Source organism: Gymnogyps californianus, chromosome 5 (assembly GCF_018139145.2).
Source record: "Gymnogyps californianus isolate 813 chromosome 5, ASM1813914v2, whole genome shotgun sequence".
In the NCBI taxonomy this organism is placed as follows: Eukaryota; Metazoa; Chordata; class Aves; order Accipitriformes; family Cathartidae; genus Gymnogyps; species Gymnogyps californianus.
Window position 1 is genome coordinate 70,016,472 of NC_059475.1, and position 20,012 is coordinate 70,036,483.

General features: G+C 43.7%; 1 protein-coding gene across 1 annotated transcript in view; it reads left to right on the forward strand.

Moving 5' to 3' along the window:
• LOC127017211 (MAM domain-containing glycosylphosphatidylinositol anchor protein 2) overlaps window positions 1–20,012 on the forward strand; it is a 187,960-nt gene that overhangs the window by 33,657 nt on the left and 134,291 nt on the right. The window contains exon 5 of the mRNA XM_050898185.1: window positions 9,326–9,655. Within this exon, the coding sequence (XP_050754142.1) occupies window positions 9,326–9,655 (330 nt within the window). The remainder of the gene's footprint in view (window positions 1–9,325; window positions 9,656–20,012) is intronic.

The window sequence follows — 20,012 nt, forward strand, 5'->3', positions numbered from 1 at the left end:
CAATTTTGGTTTTCTGAGGGGGTTTATTACTTTGTCAGGTTTCAAGAATGACCAGGGAAGGTGACTGTTCTTACTGAAAGACACTGAAACGTGCACTGAATTGGTCTGTGTGGTGGATCTTGCAGACCCTGCCCAGGCCACATCTACCATGACTTATTATTTGAGACCCAGTTTAAACACCCCAGGGAGAGGATGGCTTCTTGTGATCTGTGGTGCAGGATGATTTTCAAGATTGTTTAGAGACAAAAAGCAAAAGCTGGATGGAAAGAGGTGTCTGTTGCCTCGCAATCACTCTTTGATTAAAAAAAAAACAACCACAAAACACTGTGATTATAGTAGCTGAGTGTTAGAATAGCACAAAAATTCAAAAGTGAACAGTGGAAGGAGAAAACAGAAAGACTTGCAGAAACCTTGGCATATCCAGAGGGAAGAGCTCAGGCACCCAAGGCTACTACTTAAGCAGCTCAATTTGCGGCCGGTGTGCTGTCTAATTAGAAGTGCTCGGTGCACAGTGACAATGAGGATCTGCAGATGGAACTGTGAACTTTTCTTTTCTCTATCCATTATTTTAATTAGTCACCAGCAGATGTATGAGCCTTTAACCGTATATTTTAGCCTTTCTTAAATGCATCTTCTTTAAGTAACACTGAATTTGGACATACCTTTTTTTCCCCTGTTTATATTATTCCCCCAAATCCGTTAATCTTATTTCCCTTACTGTTTGGAAAATTGACTTGTTAAAGCACCAGCTGGACACAGAGGTTTTATCCAACAAACTTACCATTTCAACAACTGCGTCCTGTTAGTAAAGCTTCCTATTCTTTATTGCCCAAGAGTCACACCATGCTCCAAACTCAAAGCCGCCAACACATTGTGAGCTCCAGTTTCACTAGAGCAATGTTTTCTACCCCTGACCTGGCTACAGGTTGCTTCAGTGAAGTATGGCATGAAGCACATGTCCAGGTGGGATCTTAGGTACGTTTTGACTTGAGGCTAAGCTGAGACATTACTTTGCATCAGGTGTCGATGTGGCCGTGATGTTCACAGCAGAATAGTGCGGCCTTAAAAAGCATTCAGTTTGTAAATGCAGTCTCCTGTTTGTTATTGAAATTTTCCATACGTGGTTGCATGTCCATACGCAGTTTTGAGTATGATGGACGACAGTCATTCATCAGAAAGGAACAGAAGTGATTATCTACGGAACACTTCAGAGTAGGCTTGTCTGTGTCCAGAATTGATGTGCAGACTGTACAGATGTCACGATCCCGATAAACTTTCATTATGGAGAGCTGATATCCGCAAACTTTGTTACATAGAGTGTGGTTTTGCTCTTCTGTTTTAGAATTAGGCTAGAAGACTGTAATACTGAATGATTTTCTTTTTGTTATTTTTCTTTCAAATGTTTTTTTGGTTGGCAAAAGCAAATTTGAGTTTTCAGTGTTCCTTATACGCAAAATATGTCAAAACGTATTTTAATGTAACGGAATGAAGTTTAACGGACTACACTGTGATATTCACCAGTGAGAAAGGTATTTTGAACAGTTGTTAAATTGTCTCTACTCAGCTTAGCTGTTTGATAATATAGTTTAAGGCAATATCCTGTAGAATACTGAAGACAATGCAGCTTTGTTGCCCACGGACAAAATAAACAAAGACTTCGTGTTTCTTTGGAGCTTATGATAGGAACTTTTTTTTTTGCTTCTATTGATTTGATAGAGGTAGACATGTTAATGAAGAAAGAAACATCAGAGAAGGATTTCCATGAGTCTTTCTTCCATTGGAATGACTTTTTGTTTAGTACAGAGATCCATTTATGCTGGGCTTTCACATAACAATAAATAACCCAGACAATGTGGACTGCACTGCAGTTTCCAAGGTGTTGTACTGGAGCAGATTCCTTTGTTTCATACATTCATTCATTTGATCATTCAGACAAACAAATCTGAAACCCAGCCCAGTTGTGCAGATGTTGGATGACAGCTTTGACAAACAGGTGTCTAAGAAAACATCAAGAGGTATTAATGTTTGTTTTGTCGTTTGCCTGTGTTGCAAGGGAACGTGGTAGGATGGTCCCTATCTCATGGGAAAGCAGTGTTACAGACTCCTGGTCAGCTGGTGGTCCATGATCCCCCAACTTAAACACAGATCTTTTTTCACTTAACAGAGAAGATCTGCATATTATTCCAAGTTTGTGATTGCTCTGCAGTTAGTTACATGTATCATTGTAATACAGCAAAGCTCAGGTCACAGAAATGATGCATCAGACTAATGACATAAGTTAAAATGTGCCTGTTTCTCTGCTGTTTGAGTTTTGAAACAGATTATTTCAAGGGAACATAAATAATTCAGAATTCCTGCAGTAAAACATCACTTGATGTACTACTATACATTTTTGTGTGCCTTTAACAACAGTGAACCAAGTAATTTTATTTTTTCCTTATTTCTCAGTGATGGGATACTTATAATTTAATAAAGTTCATATGTTAGTCATGGAATCCACCAAACTAGATCCAGGTGCTTACAACACATATATTAAATGTATCCATTCTGTATGTTGAACTTAAGTATTTAACCAACTGCTGTATTTATTTATTTATTGCTGATATTCTATATTACAAAGCTGGTCCCTTAAACCTAGACAGGCGCAGGTGAGCTGTGTCTGACACCTCCAGAGTTGCAATCAAAATCAATGAATTGCTCCTTGAGGGGAAGGAAGTTGAGTTTTTATTTTCCTCTACAAAATCTGGGAACCACCAAAGAGTGAGAGTATGAGCAACAGCATGCGATGAGAAAAGTTGGCTTCTCGAGATGTCTTGACAGATTAGGAAAAAGGTTTAGGTTTATGAATACACTTTACAAGTCTTTTAGGGACTATCTAAAATCTTTTTGTAAGGCTGTGAATCTTTTGAATTGCAGTTGTGTGAAAGCAGGATTGCTTTTCCCATCTGTCCCATCTCCCATTGCCCTAAGGAGATGAGGGACCTGGTGTGATTGAAGCAAGAGCTGGTGATAAGAGTTGACTTTCTTTACCTGCCGCCTGCCTTATATCTTCCTCTCAAGAACCAGTGAATCATCCCAGTAATCATCTTTTGGTACAAAGATCACAGCAGTAACGTGGAGAGTTGCTTCTCAGTCTTTTAAAGCAAGCAGCCTATGTCTGGATTAACAGACTGGAGTTTCTAGAGAATGAAGCTGGGTTTTGCAGCTCACTTTCCAAGAAAGCTCTTCCCACAGTGCTATTTTCTGCTTTTTTCCTTTGATGTGAAAAGGAAAAGAAGTCATGGCAAAGGGCTTAATCCAAAGCACATGGAAGTCATGGAAGGACCATGTTCACTGTGGTGAACTTTGGATCAGATCTTTGGTCTTTTCCTTGCTGTTTCTCTGCGGGCCATGGGCCTTAAAAATTAAAGTCAAGAATCTTTCCAATTAGCACAAACTCTTTTTCATGCGTGTGAGAAGGAAACGTCAAGGGGTCAGTAACATCTGAGCACTAGGAAAGGATTGCTGCCTTGCCTGACTCAGGGGATGCAGCTGAAACACAGAACCCACAGTGGTTTTGGAGGATCCTGGAAGTGAGCTGGATCTGGCGGTGAAGGTATTGGCACTTACCTGATAAAATGCCAGCGCTGAGTGCTCAGAAACAATTGCCATGCTGGATGCTGAGTTCACCAAACCTCCAAAATGTACTCGTTGTGCTCCAAGACACATGCAGGTCTTTACATCTGCCTGGCAGATTATCAGGTGACGTTCTCATCTTGTTCGCTGGGAACAGGTTAAAACAAAATCGCTCATGAGCCTTAACAAAATGTAAAGGGGAACAATCAAAATTAGTCGAAGCCACTTCTGGTGAGTGCACAGAGGCTGGACCTCATGTGGCATCCGACTGCTCAGTCAAGGTTAAAATCAGTAATTTGCACAGTTCTGCTACTTAATGTTGCTTTTGCCGCGGGCTGCACACAGGCACAAACATCAGCAAACACAAAGCCGAGCATTCCCTGATGTCCTGCATCAGCTTAGGAAGCAGCCAGTGACCAATAGTTATTATGTCAAAGCCTGCAAATAGTGCAGCAACTAATGTATTCAGTTACGGTGGTTGATGCCATTCATATGTCATGAAATGTGCATTGAGGCGATATGAACATTTTGATGCATTAAAGGAGCGGTTTGGGTTGATCGGGGTGGGGAAGATATGACTTAACCTGATGACTGCAAATAGGCCTTACTTGAGATACTGAAATGCATTTTATTACTTTGAAATGTAATTAATGAGGGAGGGAAAAGACAGTTTTGTGAGGAGTTTGAGGACAAAAATTGTTTCATCTTTGTTTATTTGATCACATCATAGTTCTTTGGGGCCTCTTTGGAGAAAGACTGGCACTTTCCTGAGTCTCAAAGTACACTTATAGACTTATTTGCACATTTGCTGCTATTTTGTAGCCCTGTGTGTTGATGCTGTTCTGAAATCTCTGCTGGGAAGCAGCTGCGGTTAGCATGTCTGCAGTACCATCTCCCACGTTTTGCTGATTAACCTTGTGTCTTTTTTATTTGCTGTATCTAACCCCATGGAAACCTTCCAATGATGCCTCAAACACAACCGATAATACAGGGAAAAGCCAGAGTCAGAATCTATTGCATGTTTCAATATACTTGACATTATATAGGGGGATGCCTGGAAATTATGGTCCAAGAACCTACACGAGAGGATAATCCAAACCACTGTTTTATGGGGATTGACTGTGAATGCAAACCCGTGCGCAGAACACATACAGAAATCACTTTTCCATTACCTGGTGGATTTGTACCAGGCTCAACTCAGGTGTTCCCAAGAGGTCAGTACATGACACACATGTAAATCAGTCAGGTCTGAAGTCTTTTTGGAGACCACATCTAGCATATGTGTATCTAAGACTCTACACCTTCTTGCCTACAAGAAACAGCTTTGTATTCCCAAGACTGCTGAAGGCACAGTCACTCTGGACAGGTCTCCATGTCGTTTTGCGAAGGGCAACCCTGTTAGTTCTGGGTCTGAGACTAGCTTAATGGGGCCCTTCATTGCGGTAGTAACTTTTCTTTCAAAGACCTGAGCAGGGTCATCCCAGCCCCTCCTGTCTCTGCCGGCCAAGAGTGCCCTAAACTCTGATTTAGACGGTCCTCTTCCCCACTGCAGTGTTACTGAGAATGGTTCATCTGCTCAGAAGGGTTTCTGACCTGCTAGGTCGAGAAGGTTTCCACTATGTGAAGTGATTTGGAGTCTCATCAGTCTGGAGTGGGAGATCCAGATTCAATTTCCCCTTCCTACAACTTGCTCTAGCTCCTAAGATGCTGTAGCACCATAGCTGCTACTGCCATTTGCAGGATTTGGGGAAGGGAGGTTTATTACTACTTAGAGGTGGTGCCAGTACGGCATCTTGCGGTGCTTTCCATCCTTGAAAATGAATGGTGGAGCAAGCCCACCAGGAATTCCAATGAGAGGCACTCTAGTTTTTGGGCTGCTTCTGGGCCAAATATTGAGCAACTCGGCACTGTCACATCTGGGGCAGTTCTGGCCATGGTCCCGGGTCCCAGGTCAGAGAGAAGCATGTCTGCCCATCATGGCCCCATGCTGCTCCCTGCTCCCACTGCCCTCCAGCTCCACATGCCTGCAGCTATCAGACGTCTTTGGGCACCTGTGGTTGGTTTCTTGGGGACATCTTCCAGGTATGGATGGTGATTTTCATGTGCTTTGATGGCACATTAGAAATTCCGAGATACACAGGTTAATTGGAGTGATCACTGTGTTTATTCTGGTGCCAAGTGAGATTAGGGATTTACAGATATGGATTGTTTAATGTTCTTACTTAACTCTGAAAAGACACTGGATTTTAAAGTCAAATTTTCTGCTGATTATGTTGGTGACAGAAGAAAATGCTGATGGCTGTGCAGTTTGTGGACTCTTGGAGAACGGGGTTATAAAACAATACATTGACTTTTAATCATAGGCTGTAGTTACACAGTTGTTGGATCGTTCGATGTGGGAATTTCGTGGCTGTTACTGATGAACATAGTGTGTATGTTCACATGGCTTAAGAGACATGAAGAGGTTTGGTTTGAGGGAAGGGAGGAGGAAAGGGAATAGAGCAAAGAGACTTTTTCCTTCGCTTCAGAATTTCTAGAAACTCCCTTAACTTTTTCCATGTAGTGCACTGAGTCACAGCCCTCCTCCGAACGCCTTGTATTTGGATGTATGGAAAAACGCTTAGCTCAGGTGTATGCTCTGCACAGTTCTTTGGTGCTTAGAGTTTGCTGTAGCAGATCAGGACAGCGGATGATCCAGCCCAGTTATTTCTTGTACCTAACACTCAGCCTGCATAAAACCAAACCAACAAGCAACAGACACAAAACTGAGTTGTGTTTGTAATTCAGTGCACGAGCCAGACAGTGGAGCCCTTCCTGGCCGATGAAGTAAGTGGCTTATAGCCCGAAGTTTGAGGTTCTGTACCCCTTATCTTAGCTTGCAGACGGCATTGTAGCACTAGCCATAACAAAGGACAGATGAAAGTTAATGTGACTCTTCTATTAGACCTTGTTGTTCCTTTATAGGAATGAGAAACTGCTGAAATGGTCTGTCTGTATGAGCACTCGAAGCAAAGGAGAAAAATTCAGAAATAAAAATAGTTTATTGAGGTTATTAGCAACTAATTCTGGTTGAAATGTGCTGCTCATCATGCCTACCGAGTTATTTTTTCTTTTTCCCTGTCTGAAAATTATTTGCATAATACATTTACTGGTTTTTGTGTATGTAAGCATTGTTTGTTCTTCCATTTTCAAATAAAAAAGTTCGGCTCGTGTTTCAAAATTACTTGCTGTGGCAGTTTCCCACTGTCATATGGTTCATCCTCTTGAATCAAAGCGCATGTTCGTTCTGCTTCCTGGGGAACTGGCTGCAGCTTTTAAAAGGGAATGAGAGACGCTCAGTAAAGACTAGTGCATTTTGGTGCAAATTTAATCCTGATAAAAGTCATGAAACTTTCTTAAATAAATGAAAGAATAATAAATTCTTAAAAACACTTCAGCCACTTAGATTCTTGAATACACAGTTACAACTAAATAGCAGCACCCAGACAAACACCTTTCATGCCATACCTGATCAGCACAGCAACTGTAACAATTTTTTTTCATTCTCTGATTAAACGGGCTGACTTCCTCAATGGAAGAATTTTCTCACACCAGGTGTGAGGGGGTGCCACAAGAATCCAGATTTTATACTTCTTTTTCCCACATTGAAAAAAACCTCTAATTATAAATTAAATGTTAATTCTTTTCAAAGGCGTCAAAGTGCTAATTCAGTGTGGCATTTGCAAGCTCCAAAGAGTTATTTTGTTCAAGGAGCTACCGAGATAACAAAATTGAGTCTGAATTAGCATTTTCACCACTTGTAGAGATGCAAGGAGCCGATGCACCCTGCTTTCTTAGCGTGCTTGGTGCCTCATACATCTATTTCCATTTGATGTTGTTACACTTTCTGTACGCAGCAATTGAAAAGTACGTATATAAACATACATACATACTTATGCACACACACACAGGGGGAGAGGGATCTTGGGATTGTATGAGTAGCATTTTATATTCAATACATCAAAATATATGTGTATTTGAAAGACTTAATGGCTGATTCTGAAGCACTCTTCCAAAAATAAGTATCATACCAACACTACTTTAGCGCAATCACTTTATTGATGTAAATGGTGATAGTTTCTGCATAGTTTTATGCTCATTTAAAGAGTGACAAGAAAAATCAAGTAAGTGAGTTGCAGTATTGTTTTGCTCTTGTGCAGTAGATTGATGAGGGAATGCTAGTAAAAGATGCTGGTCTCACCGGGAAGATGGTGGGAAACAACGTTTTCCAGAGTTGCTGTGCCCCTGCATGGGTGTAGGGCACTCCTGAGCACTGAGCCTGCCTTTGAGAGGGACTCAAAAAAACTCATCTGCCCTGGGGTTCCCACCTGAAACATTGAGACTACCTTATCTCTGCTTTGCTGTGGCTTAGAGAATTAATCGAATTTGTATTGCAGGCTTGAATAGTCTTGGAGGCAGATAGAGATCCTTAGGATATGCTGTGCCTCTCTAAATGACAGTGTTCTTCTCTCAGTTGTGTGTACAACCTTCAGCCTCAGGTTTCTCCTACGAGTACAAGGATGGGTTTTCCTCATCTGACAAGACCCAGCCGGGGAAATGCAACCAAGGTGCTCGTGATGGGCTCTCCTGTGTGGTTACATCTCAGAAGAGCATCTTTTTGCCTTTTCCCATTGACCGTTGCCTAAAGATGTACTTTCAGCCCCTTACTTTTTAGAGCTGGCAGCAGTTTCCCCACCTGAACAAGGCAGTGCAGTCCGCCGCCGCTGCTCTGCCGTTCGGTGGGGTAAGGCAGCCTGCCTCTGGGCAGCCGCGGGGACGGAGGGAGCCCTCCAGGCTGCCATGGGGAAGGAGCAGGGTGTATAAACCAGGGCAGGCTATAGCCTCAGGCATGTCCTTACCTCTTCTCATTTAACCAGCTGGCACAAAGCTATTTTGCATGGCCGTGTTTGTTTCCAGATAGATTGGAGATGACACTACTGGTTGTATTAGTGATGTTAGGTTGATATCTCTATTTTCGCTTCTCTCAATGCTCTGATAGTATAGGGGTGAGGAAGGGCTTGTAAATACCTCCAGAAATGGATAACAAACACTGAAGGTTCATGAATTATTTTGGTTACTCTTCAGTTGTGAGCAGCTCAGCCTAATTTAGGTGCTGTGACTTCCTATTTTTCGTTTTGGAAATGACAAGTACTTTAGCAGTGTATACTCTGTGGTGACATTTGATTAAGATTTGACCCTACAAAGATTTGATCCTAGCACATTTGATCCACGTGCTAAATGTGTGCATTGGAAGCTTCAGTGACTTCCCGAGCATCGTAGAATCACAGAATGGTTTGGGTTGGAAGGGACCTTTAAAGGTCGTCTAGTCCAACCCCCCTGCCATGAGCAGCGACATCTTCAACTAGATCAGGTTGCTTAGAGCCCCGTCCAACCTGACCTTGAATGTTTCCAGGGATGGGGCATCTCCCACCTCTCTGGGCAACCTGTGCCAGTGTTTCACCATCCTCATTGTAAAAAATTTCTTCCTTATATCTAGTCTGAATCTACCCTCTTGTAGTTTAAAGCCATTACCCCTTGTCCTATCGCTACAGGCCCTACTAAAATCATGTGTAGGCATAAAGTGAAGCATGAGCATAAGTCTTTGCAAAGTCTGAATATGCAACATTGGTACTTTATTATAGTAAACTTTTTTCTTTTTTGCATATTTCAGCCTTAAAAAAAGGACGTTTTTGGATCACCCCTGACCCGTATCACAAAGACGACAACATCCAGATTGGGCGAGAAGTGAAAATCTCCTGCCAGGTGGAAGCCATCCCTTCTGAAGAGCTTACGTTCAGCTGGTTTAAAAATGGACGTCCCTTGCGAAGCTCTGAACGGATGGTCATCACACAGACTGACCCCGATGTTTCACCTGGCACCACAAACCTGGACATCATTGACTTGAAATTCACTGACTTTGGGACGTACACGTGTGTTGCGTCTCTGAAGGGAGGTGGCATATCAGATATCAGCATTGATGTCAACATCTCCAGCAGTACAGGTAAGGAGGCTTCCTTTGATATCAGTTTTACTTCGATATAGCGAAGCTATGGCTTTCCTTTACTCAGGGAAAAAAGGTGTATACCCAGAGCACTTCTCACCACGAGGATATCCAAGCAGACCCTAGATCAGAGGCTGAGTTGCTTTGATTAAAGGACAGAAACCTGAATAAGTGTCATGTGGTGCACTCTCCCAAGAACACACTAGTATCTGATTTACCCAGACTGTCCTCTTTTACTGTCAGAAAAGTTATTGCTTCTATAAAAGGACTTTGGCCTTTATTTAGGACTTCAAGGCATCCAGAGTCATGAAGAAATAGCTAGTAGGAAATTACAAGGAGAAACAGGAGGGTGTTATGTTAACCAAACTGAATCCATCCAGCTACTCTAATCGAACAGCAAGTGCCAAGCACGGAGGAAGAAGCTCTTTTTTCTTAAAGATTACGCATTGCATATTGGTGAATCCCAACAGGCAAAAAGTTTAAGGTATCTATTACGTGTATTTCCAGATCAGTGATTGAAAAGTCTCTCTCTTTGATGAGCTAGAGCCTTGGCTATTACTTTGACTGATAATAAATATCTTGTACAATGGAGTAGGAATATGTAACACAATAGTAATTACCTGCTTTTCTTTATCTCGTTGCTAATAGCTGGTTTGTAACCAATAGATTTCATAGACTTTTCCCCCCAATAGTTGACTACAATAACTGAGGTAGTCCATGTTAATAAAATGAACTAGAAAACATTCTGAATGCAGAATTTTTTTTCCTGCCAAAAATTAGTTACAACAACAACAGAAAAAAGAGTTGTTGCTGGTTGATTTCTACAGAGAAGGATAAAAAAAAGCATTTCTGTTTTCAGAACACTATTTTATGTTAAAATGCAGAGGCAAGTAGTGTCAGTATTATATCTACTATCCAGCCTGTCTTTTATATGAAGTGTTGCTGTGCTTTTTCTCAGATTGCGCTTGTTATTCACTGGGGTAGGGCACGCAGTGCATGCCGTTTAGAAGACAACAAAGAACACACTGGAAAACATTTTTATAGCATGTGTCGTGGTTTAACCCCAGCCAGCGACTAAGAACCACGCAGCCGCTCGCTCACTCCCCCCACCCAGTGGGATGGGGGAGAGAATCGAAAAAAAGTGAAACTTGTGAGTTGAGATAAAGACGGTTTAATAGGACAGAAAAAGAAGAAAATAATAATGATAATAATAATAATATGACAATAATAATAAAAGAATTAGAATATACAAAACAGGTGATGCACAATGCAATTGCTCACCGCTCGCTGACCGATGCCCAGTTAGTTCCCGAGGAGTGGCCCCCGGCCGGCTTTCCCCCCAGTTTATATACTGGGCATGACGTCATATGGTATGGAATATCCCTTTGGCCAGTTTGGGTCAGCTGTCCTGGCTGTGTCCCCTCCCAGCTTCTTGTGCCCCTCCAGCCTTCTTGCTGGCTGGGCATGAAAAGCTGAAAAGTCCTTGACTTAGTATAAACACTACTTAGCAACAACTAAAACCATCAGTGTGTTGTCAACATTATTCTCATACTAAATCCAAAACATAACACTATACCAGCTACTAGGAAGAAAATTAACTCTATCCCAGCTGAAACCAGGACAGCATGGAAGGAAAATATTTAATAGACATCTTCTGACCCCTTTTTACCAAACACTTTCAAGTATATGCTTTCTACTTATTCAAAAAGATTAAATGCACACTTTTGCCTCAAAGAGTATATCCACGGTTCTATTCTCCAAATTTACAACATCAGTAATACTTTGCAAGTACATGTCACGTCTAAACTATCTCTCTTACAACTTTCATGATAAATTATTGTTCAGATTTTAATACATGAGCCTGCCCTCCATCTTCAGGACGATACTGATACAATGGGTCCCACTTGAGCGCCACGTCGCTTCTGAAGTAAGTCTGGAAGGTTTGCCCACTGAAAAGGTTTCATGAGGAATATTATGTACAACAGGGAGATGAGACAGGATTGACCTGTGGTTTGGATAGGAGCCTGGGAAGAAAAGCCATGGGATTGAGTTAGGGGCCACTTAAGCACAACGGACGTATTTAAGCCCATGGGACTGGATAGGAGGTGTCTAAGGGAACTGACCAGTGTCACTTCAAGGCCACTTTATTATCTTTGAAAAGTCGTGGTGACCTAAGGAGATCCAACAAAGACTGGAAAAACTGAAATTGTAGCCCATCTTCCAAGAAGGCAAGAAGGAGATGCAGGGGAGTACAGGCCAGTCATCCTTACCTCAGTCCCTGGGAGGGTCAGGGGGCATGTTCTCCTAGAAGCCGTGTCAATCCACATGAAGGACCAGGAGGTGACTGGAAACAACCAGCATGGATTATCAGAAGCCAACTGTGCCTGACCCGACCTGGTTGCCTGCTGTGATAAAAAGACTGTCTCTGTGGGCAAGGGGAAGGAAAGGAAAACTGTTTGCCTTGACTTCAGTAAAGCCTTCAGCACAGTCTTTTGTAGCATCTTTATAGCCAAACTGGTGAAGCGTAGTTTGGAGAGGTGGACTGGGCATAAGGTGTGTTTGGAAAATGAGGTGCAGAGAGTTGTGTTCACTGATAGGGAGTCAAAATTTATGTGTGTATAAGTGAACAAGCGGTCAGTATTTACACAGTTCACCTTTGCTCTGTCTCACCCTGAAACGTAATGCACACATACACAAACCTTGAGAGACAGGAGGAAAACATTAACTTTATTTAGTTTAGTTAGTTCTTATTTTATTATTTGCTATTTATTTTCTATTTGTGTTATTATTCAGGGATCCTTGAATATTTTACTTCTTTTTGCTAAATTTTGTAAGTATAAGCCAGAAGTACTTATTTTTACAGTCTTGGAATGATTTTGCGCAATTTTGTGGACTTTGAGTTAACTTCGGAATGACTACGCTGGAGCAATGCAAGGAGCTTGGGGAGATAGTTGTGGAGGGCTGTTCCCTCGCAGTGGTACAGGCTGGGGCTGCCTGGCCAGGCAGCAGCTCTGTGGGGTCCCGGTAGGCAGTGAGTGGACATGAGCAGCAGCGTGCCCTGGCAGCGATGGAGGCCAATGGATACCGTGTCCAGTTTTGGACCCTCGATGCAGGAGAGGCTTCAACAAACTGGGGTGAAGTCCAGCGGAGGCCATGAAGATGGTCAAGAGCGGCTGGGGGAAGGGGGCTTGTCCAGCCTGGAGAAGAGACAGCCCTGGGGCACCTAACAGCAGCCATCCCCTGCCTATAAGGGATGTATCAAGAGAATGGAGCCGGGCTCTTTGCAGCAGTGTGTACTGGGACGGTGAGAGGTGACGGACATGAGCTGAAATGAGAAGTTCAGACTGGATATAAGGAGCAATTTTTTCCCCATGAGGATGTCCAAGCGGGAAACAAAGACATTGTGGGATCTCCATCCCAAGAGGTTTTGAAGACCTGATAAAGCCCTGGTCTGACCTCACATCTGGCCATGCTTTGAGCTGGGGCTTGGACTAGAGACCTCTTGAGCTCCCTTCCTGCCTCAATTATCCCATGAAGACTGTAGGGATAGAAACACAAACCAACAGATTAATGGACAAGGGAACAGCCTGTCTCTTGGCCAAAAGAAACATGTTCTTCAAGCTTATTAGTGCATATCTTAGCAGCAGGTAAAGAACTGAGAGGGTTATTGTAGGGTAAGAGCCGAGTTTGGCATGATGGATGGCAGTTGCATGCAGACTTTGTTGCCTGCTTGCCAGGGTGAAGTGGACAGTGACGTTTCTGCAGTCATGCATTGCCCATCTGGCAGACAGTAACCACTATATTATCTGTACTTGCTGGGGAATCATTTGGGAAATTGATGGGATTTATTGGAAACATCCATTAGATGGCCGTACCTATAAGCTCATCACAATTTCTGCAGGCAGTGATGAATTATGTCAGCTCTTAAATTTACTGTCCCGTAACACTCAAGAAAATCCGAAAGGGGGAAAAAAACCCTAGCATTTGGGATCAGCCTTATTTAGCATCTTAAAAGAAATTCTGCCTATTTGTATGACTTCATTACCCGATTAAGTGGAAGCTGAAATAGTTTCAGTGTGCTTCTGAAGGTCATTACTGATTCATCAAGATTCATTACTGCTGTGGTAATTATGAACATAAGGCCTAGGCACAAACACGTTTTCCGAATGCCAGGACTTGCACGGATATATTAATATCACGCTGTGTGTCTGTTTGCTGGTTTTGGGGAGAATTCTCTCTTCCTGATGTGCATGAGGTTCCTCCTGGAGTCACCAAGTGAGGCAGGAGGGGCTGTGTCACCTCGTAAGGAAGGAGGGAGATGATTAGGTCTCTGTCGCTCCAGCAGATTGGAAAGGGACGTGTGGCAGTGCAAGGGACGTGCCAGCCTCTTGGCATACGTGGCATTGCACTTGTTTAGCAGGAATATTTTTCCCTTGACATTTTGCGCTTTCAGCAGGAAAGGCATAGATTTATGTCCTGAGTATCTTATATAAATGGACCTGAAGTAATCCCCTACAGCCTCCCCCCCCAACATCTCCATAAAGTAGGTCACTGAATAGTGGAAATGAAGACTCAAATGTTGAATATTTGCCCTATAAAAGCCCTGTCATCCATAAAACCAACCCTGGGCAAATGTTACTGAAAGACAGAATGGCTCCTCTGTGTGTGTGTGAGCGCATGTCATGGGGAATCTGAAGGCAGAAGATGTTAAAACAGCAACAAAAAAACCCCACTAAAATAGGCTCATGGTAAGCAAAAAAGAGAGGTGGATCAGGAGAGTGTGTTAGTCTTTGTAAGCGATCTTTTTCTCTGCCTTAAATATTGTATTCAAGGCAGGAAGAATAAGTCTTTAGGTGATGTATGGTCTGCTCTGTTCAGTATGGGTTCTTACGCTATCTTTATCCCCCTAAAATTAGTATCAGTACAGTAAGAGATGTAACATCTGTCACTTCTGGCTTACTCTCTTTTCATCTTCCCCCTGGAGGTAGTATTGTGCAGTGAAGTGAGTTGTTATTTCAGGGGCGTTATTTTACTTTATTCTCTGGCTGCACTGCTCTGAATTGCTACTAGAAGGGCTGGATGGAGGAGATGGCTGATACTTTTGGGCTGGAGGTGGTGGTGACCCTTCTTCTCCCAAGAGAGTCCTTTCTACTGTTTCACTCCTACCCAGTGTGGGCACAACTAGATGTCCTACATGGCAAATATGTCAACCAAATTCTTCATCTCTGGGTGAACCTGAAGATGTACTGAACGTGTACCACCCCGGGTACCCTGGGGCAGGCACATCCCGGAGGGGGACATGGACTTTGGGCGTGAGCACAGGGCAGGCTGGTGGCCTCCAGGTCTCCTGTTCCACCTCCGAGGCTAGTCATGTCAACAGATAGATTTGGTTTTACGTAAGTGCTGCCAGAGACAGGCAGAGAAATTCCTGAAGAACTAGTGTATATGAAGCTGTGTATCCTCCCTGCAGTATGATAAGAGGGTTTCCCTGTTAAGCTAATCAGCGATCTATTAAATAATGAATTAATTAAACGTCCAGGCTGATGTGTTGGGACATGAGGCCTTGATCTGTTTGTGAAGTATGTGTCCTCTGGTCATCTTGTTCCTCCTTTGATGATACATAAAAGAGACCTTCATTTTAGTTCTAAATGTTTATTAAAATCACGGTATTACATCTTTGCATAATGAAAAAATGCTTTTTGTGAGATAATTAGTGGTCCAATTAAGATATTTGTAAACCTTAAGCACTGTCCAGAGTGATCGTTCACGGGCAACCCTGAGACATACCAGAAAATAGACAGACGTTTCATTATTGCAGTAAATTGGTTATTTTTGTGAGCCATTATCTTTGGAGTTTATCTTTGAAAGGAATAGGTGAACAGAAGGGACAGATAAATGCCAGTTTTTGTTAAAAAGCTTTTCTTTTATAGTTCTATTTTAGTACTTAATGTGCAGAGATTTTTCTTTTTAATTCTATCCCTGGAAGCCACCGTCCCTTCCCGTCACGCAGCATGGCTGGCCGCGCTGCTTGGCTGCCTGCTCCTGCAGGGAGGATGGCGAGGATGGGCCATCTCCTGCTCTGCAGCCCCTTCCCTCCCCAGCACCTGGTTCCCCCCGGGAAATCTGATTTCTCTGGGATGTGTTCATCCACCGCGGATTGACTTCATCTGGGTTTCTGGGAGCAGGCACCTTCTTTAGCGGCCACGTGTTGCAGAGTCTTTTTATTCTTCTCCGGAGGGCTGTGGAGTGGGCTCATCATCTTGCATTGCATATGGCTCATGGAGCTCCTCAGCACGACTCCTGCGAGATCACTGAAAGCTAATTCGGCTAATTTGCCGCTGGCTGTGTATGTTCTGAGTTTAAAATGTGCCTCTTCAGAGTCTGATTGCAGAGTAAGGTGGTGTTTTAATGTATTAACAGTATGTTGAGGTATAAGAACTGATTCTGGAATCATTTTACTGTCTAAGCAGATCTCTTATACAAGTCCCTGTCCCGACCTGCTCGGCAGATTTAGGGAAAGGTAGTTTGATATACTCTGAGTGGTGCACGGGATAAACGACAACGTTTTCAGGAGGTTCAATCAAAGCAACTTTACTTCCAAACTTTAAAACTTTCAGACAAAATAAGGCACTTGGCAAAACTCTGACTGGATTTCCTGGTTAGGCTTACGATATATTTCGAGGAGAGGAAGGGGAGAGAGAGAAAAAAGAAAGAAGAGAGAGAGAGAGTGTGACCACCCTAGGATCCAGCGACATCTCTGGTCCGGTCCCTTCGGATGGTGGGTGCACACGGGGCTTCTCGGATTGGCGCCATTTATAACCCAGGCCCCGCCTCCAGTCTCGCTTTATATGCTAATTATCCTGCATGCGTGGTCTGGTGTTCTGGTACCTTCTAGAAAGGGGTTGGGGGGGGGGCTTCTACTGATTTCGATCCCCCCTCCCCTCTGTCAGAAACGCATGTGTAAAGCTGTCTCAAACTTATTCTTTAGATAGTCACCCAAGATAAGAAAATCGCCGGAGAGAAGTGCCACCCTGCCTCCCCAAGATTCCCTTTCCTAACCGCTCCTTATCTCATTAATATGTTAACATTCCCTTCCGCGAGTATTTGAGACATTAACCCTTTCATTTCAGTGTCTCACAGCCCCCACCATGAAATCTGTGGTTGATGTTCATGTCTTCACCTGCAATTAGAAGTGGTGTGTTCACCAGAAAACATGGCCTGCGGTGCTTTCTCTTCTTTGTGTACGGGCAGGACAGCACACAGGCAACCGGAGCAATGAGAACAGAAAGCGACCGTGAAATCAAGACATGATTTCCTTACAGGTCGCTCGATTTACCTTCCACATGAGTAACTAGAGAGATCCTCTTTCACGGTGAGGAAAGGTTAAAGTAAATTCTCTTGACTTCAGCTGCTTTTCCAATCGTTTGGCTGGATCAGCAGTCTCCCCCAGGGCTCTTTTCTCACCTCTGGAGACCCTTCCAGCATATGCTCCCCGGTATTCCCCAACACTTCTTCTAAAAGAAATACGCATTATAGGGGTACACTGAGCAGTTTTAGTCTCTGTTTACAGAAACGTCTAAAGAACCTGAATAATTATCACTTGCTGCCCTTCAAAGGCTAAATGATCTTGCTCAAATACATTTTGTATACCAGCTCAGCTTCCTATACCAAAGCTCAGTCTGCCCTGTCTTAAAAAAACCCTCCATCACATAAAGATATGAATCATGAACAGGGACTGAAATGCATGTCTCTGCAGAGGATGATTAATGCTAGAGATTCAGACCTTCAAATTCATAAATATTAGAGAAGGAGGATACGCAAATAATTTCACCTCTATCTCCTAGCCAGTACCGTGCAGATTCTTCAATATTCCTTATCCAGGCTGGTTTTAAATTACGTGAACAATGTGACTTCCAACACTTCTTTTGGGAGATTATCTCTGAGTAATCTCCAGTATGGATTATTTATTGATATGCAGCTCAAACACTCCTTTGCTCCACTTTATCCTATAATTGCTAGTTATTACCATTAGTCCGTTTTAAGCAGCCTGATCACACTAGCCCACAACTCCTCCCAGCCCACAGCCTCCCCATCACTGCCAAGATTGGCAGTCATTGCTTCAGGGCTACGGCTTTCCTTTCTGCCTGTGTAAGGCACCTGAGGAACTACAGAGGTGACAGTAGCCCCTACTTCACCTGTGTCATCTGTAATCCCCAGTAAAGAGCTCAGGAGTCGTGCTGTCCCCTCCCAAGCCTACCATGGGGTCACCACTTCTAGGGCCTCCTTGTCCTTCTCACTCTGGTCGTCTTCTGCCCCTTCGAATGATTTCTCTGTAAGCAGATTCTTGCCTCTGCCATTGCCTCTTTGGCAATTCATTAAGCTATCTGGAGGTTCAAAACAGGGACAGTAACTTGACCCATCAGGACTTCAAAGATCTAGAGTAGACTAGAACTAGGTTGTGTCTACCCAGAATACGCACCAAATAAACATATTAGGCTCATGCATTTTGGCTTTTTCTTTGAAATAGCTACTTTGGTCCTGTCCCCATTCTCCTATAGACACGGTGACTGTGCTGGATCAAGGATCCTATGGAATTACAGTAGAACTGCCACAGGAGATCAGACGGAAGGGTCTAGTCTGGTTTCCTATCTCCGCTAACAGACAGACACGTCTGCCTAGGGAGCAGTTTAATAAAAAAAAAAGAGGACAAGAATACAGTGATACCTTCTGCCATCTGCCTTCTGGTGAGTCAGCGACTTTCGGAGGCAAAGGTTGTCTCAGACCATTTTATTTAAGAGCCAGGAGTGGACATATATCAACAGTAGGCCTCTTGTGCGTGTGCCTCTGCCAATTTCAAAAGATAATAGTATGTGTTTTTAAAGTAGGTGCTACTTTAGTGTTACTAACGCTTTTGTTTTTCAAGTGATAACCCTCTACTTTAGGAAACAGATTTAACTGCTAAGAGTATTAACTTATTTTTTAAGCCACTTGCTGCATGAATAAGGTAATGTTTGTTGTTTCAAATATAGGGTTTAGCTAATTTATTATTCTGCACAAGCAGGAACAGAATTGACCTTTATTTGCAGCAGGCTCTGTAGCTGGTGCTGCAGGAGACATGCTGATGCCTCAGCGAGGAGGGCTGAGCCCCTCCGAGACTCTGCTTGTGCCACAGCAGCACCTGCCGGGAAAGGGAGGCTGGCACAGCTGGTGGCACCCTGGCACAGCTGGCAATACCCCAACACGGCCAGCAGCACCCCGACACAGCTGGCAGCACCCTGGCACAGCTGGCAATACCCCAACACGGCCAGCAGCACCCCGACACAGCTGGCAGCACCCTGGCACAGCTGGCAACACCCTGCTTGGCACTGCTGCTTGCTTGGCTGGCACCCCCCTCTGCTCGCCCCACTGGCAGCACCTTTGCTAGCACACCCATGTTCGTGCACGTTTGCTCGCGCACCCTTGCACCTTTGCTCATGCACTTTAGCTTGCGCACCCTTGTTCACCCACCTTTGCTCATTCATCTTTGCTTGTGCACCCTTGCTCAGGCATCCTGGCTTCTAGTTACAAGCGATAGGATGAGAGGAAACAGCCTCAAGTTGCGCCAGGGGAGGTTTAGATTGGATATTAGGAAAAATTTCTTCACCGAAAGGGTTGTCAAGCACTGGAACAGGCTGCCCAGGGAAGTGGTGAGTCACCGTCCCTGGAGGTATTTAAAAGATGTGTAGATGTGGTGCTTAGGGACGTGGTTTCATGGTGGACTTGGCAGCGTTAGGTTTATGGTTGGACTGGATGATCTTAAAGGTCTTTTCCAACCTACATGTTTTTATGATTCCATGTTTCTACACCCTTGCTCAGGCAGCCTTGCCGGGCCTTTCTCCGCTGAAGGCTCAGCCACCTGGTCCCTGGTCCTGGAGCCTCCCTGCATCTTGGGTCATAGTAAGGGAAGAAAAACTTCAAAAGATTATTTTATCCTTAATTCTCTAGCTCTCCCCCTCTCCGCTCCCCCTGCGCCCCCCCCCCCCCCCCCCCCCATCTTCCTGATTTCTCTGTGGGCATTGCATTGATTTGAGTATCTTTTGTGGCTTTTTTTAGCTTTACTGCTTATGAAAACAAGTCATACATGATCAGGCTGCCAGTGCCTGTCAGCTGGTGTGTCTCAATCCCCCACCCCCCCCAGTATTTTTTGACCCTGTAGCTAATTTAAGCCAAATTTGACAGCAAAGTAGACATCTCAGAGATAATTAAGTACCTGCGAGTTTGTGAAAATAAATAGGTGGGTATAAAAAGGGAAACCCTACCAAAACTCCTCCCTGAGCAAAGATTCAGTGCTGTCCTGCTTCCTAATTAGACAGTAGAG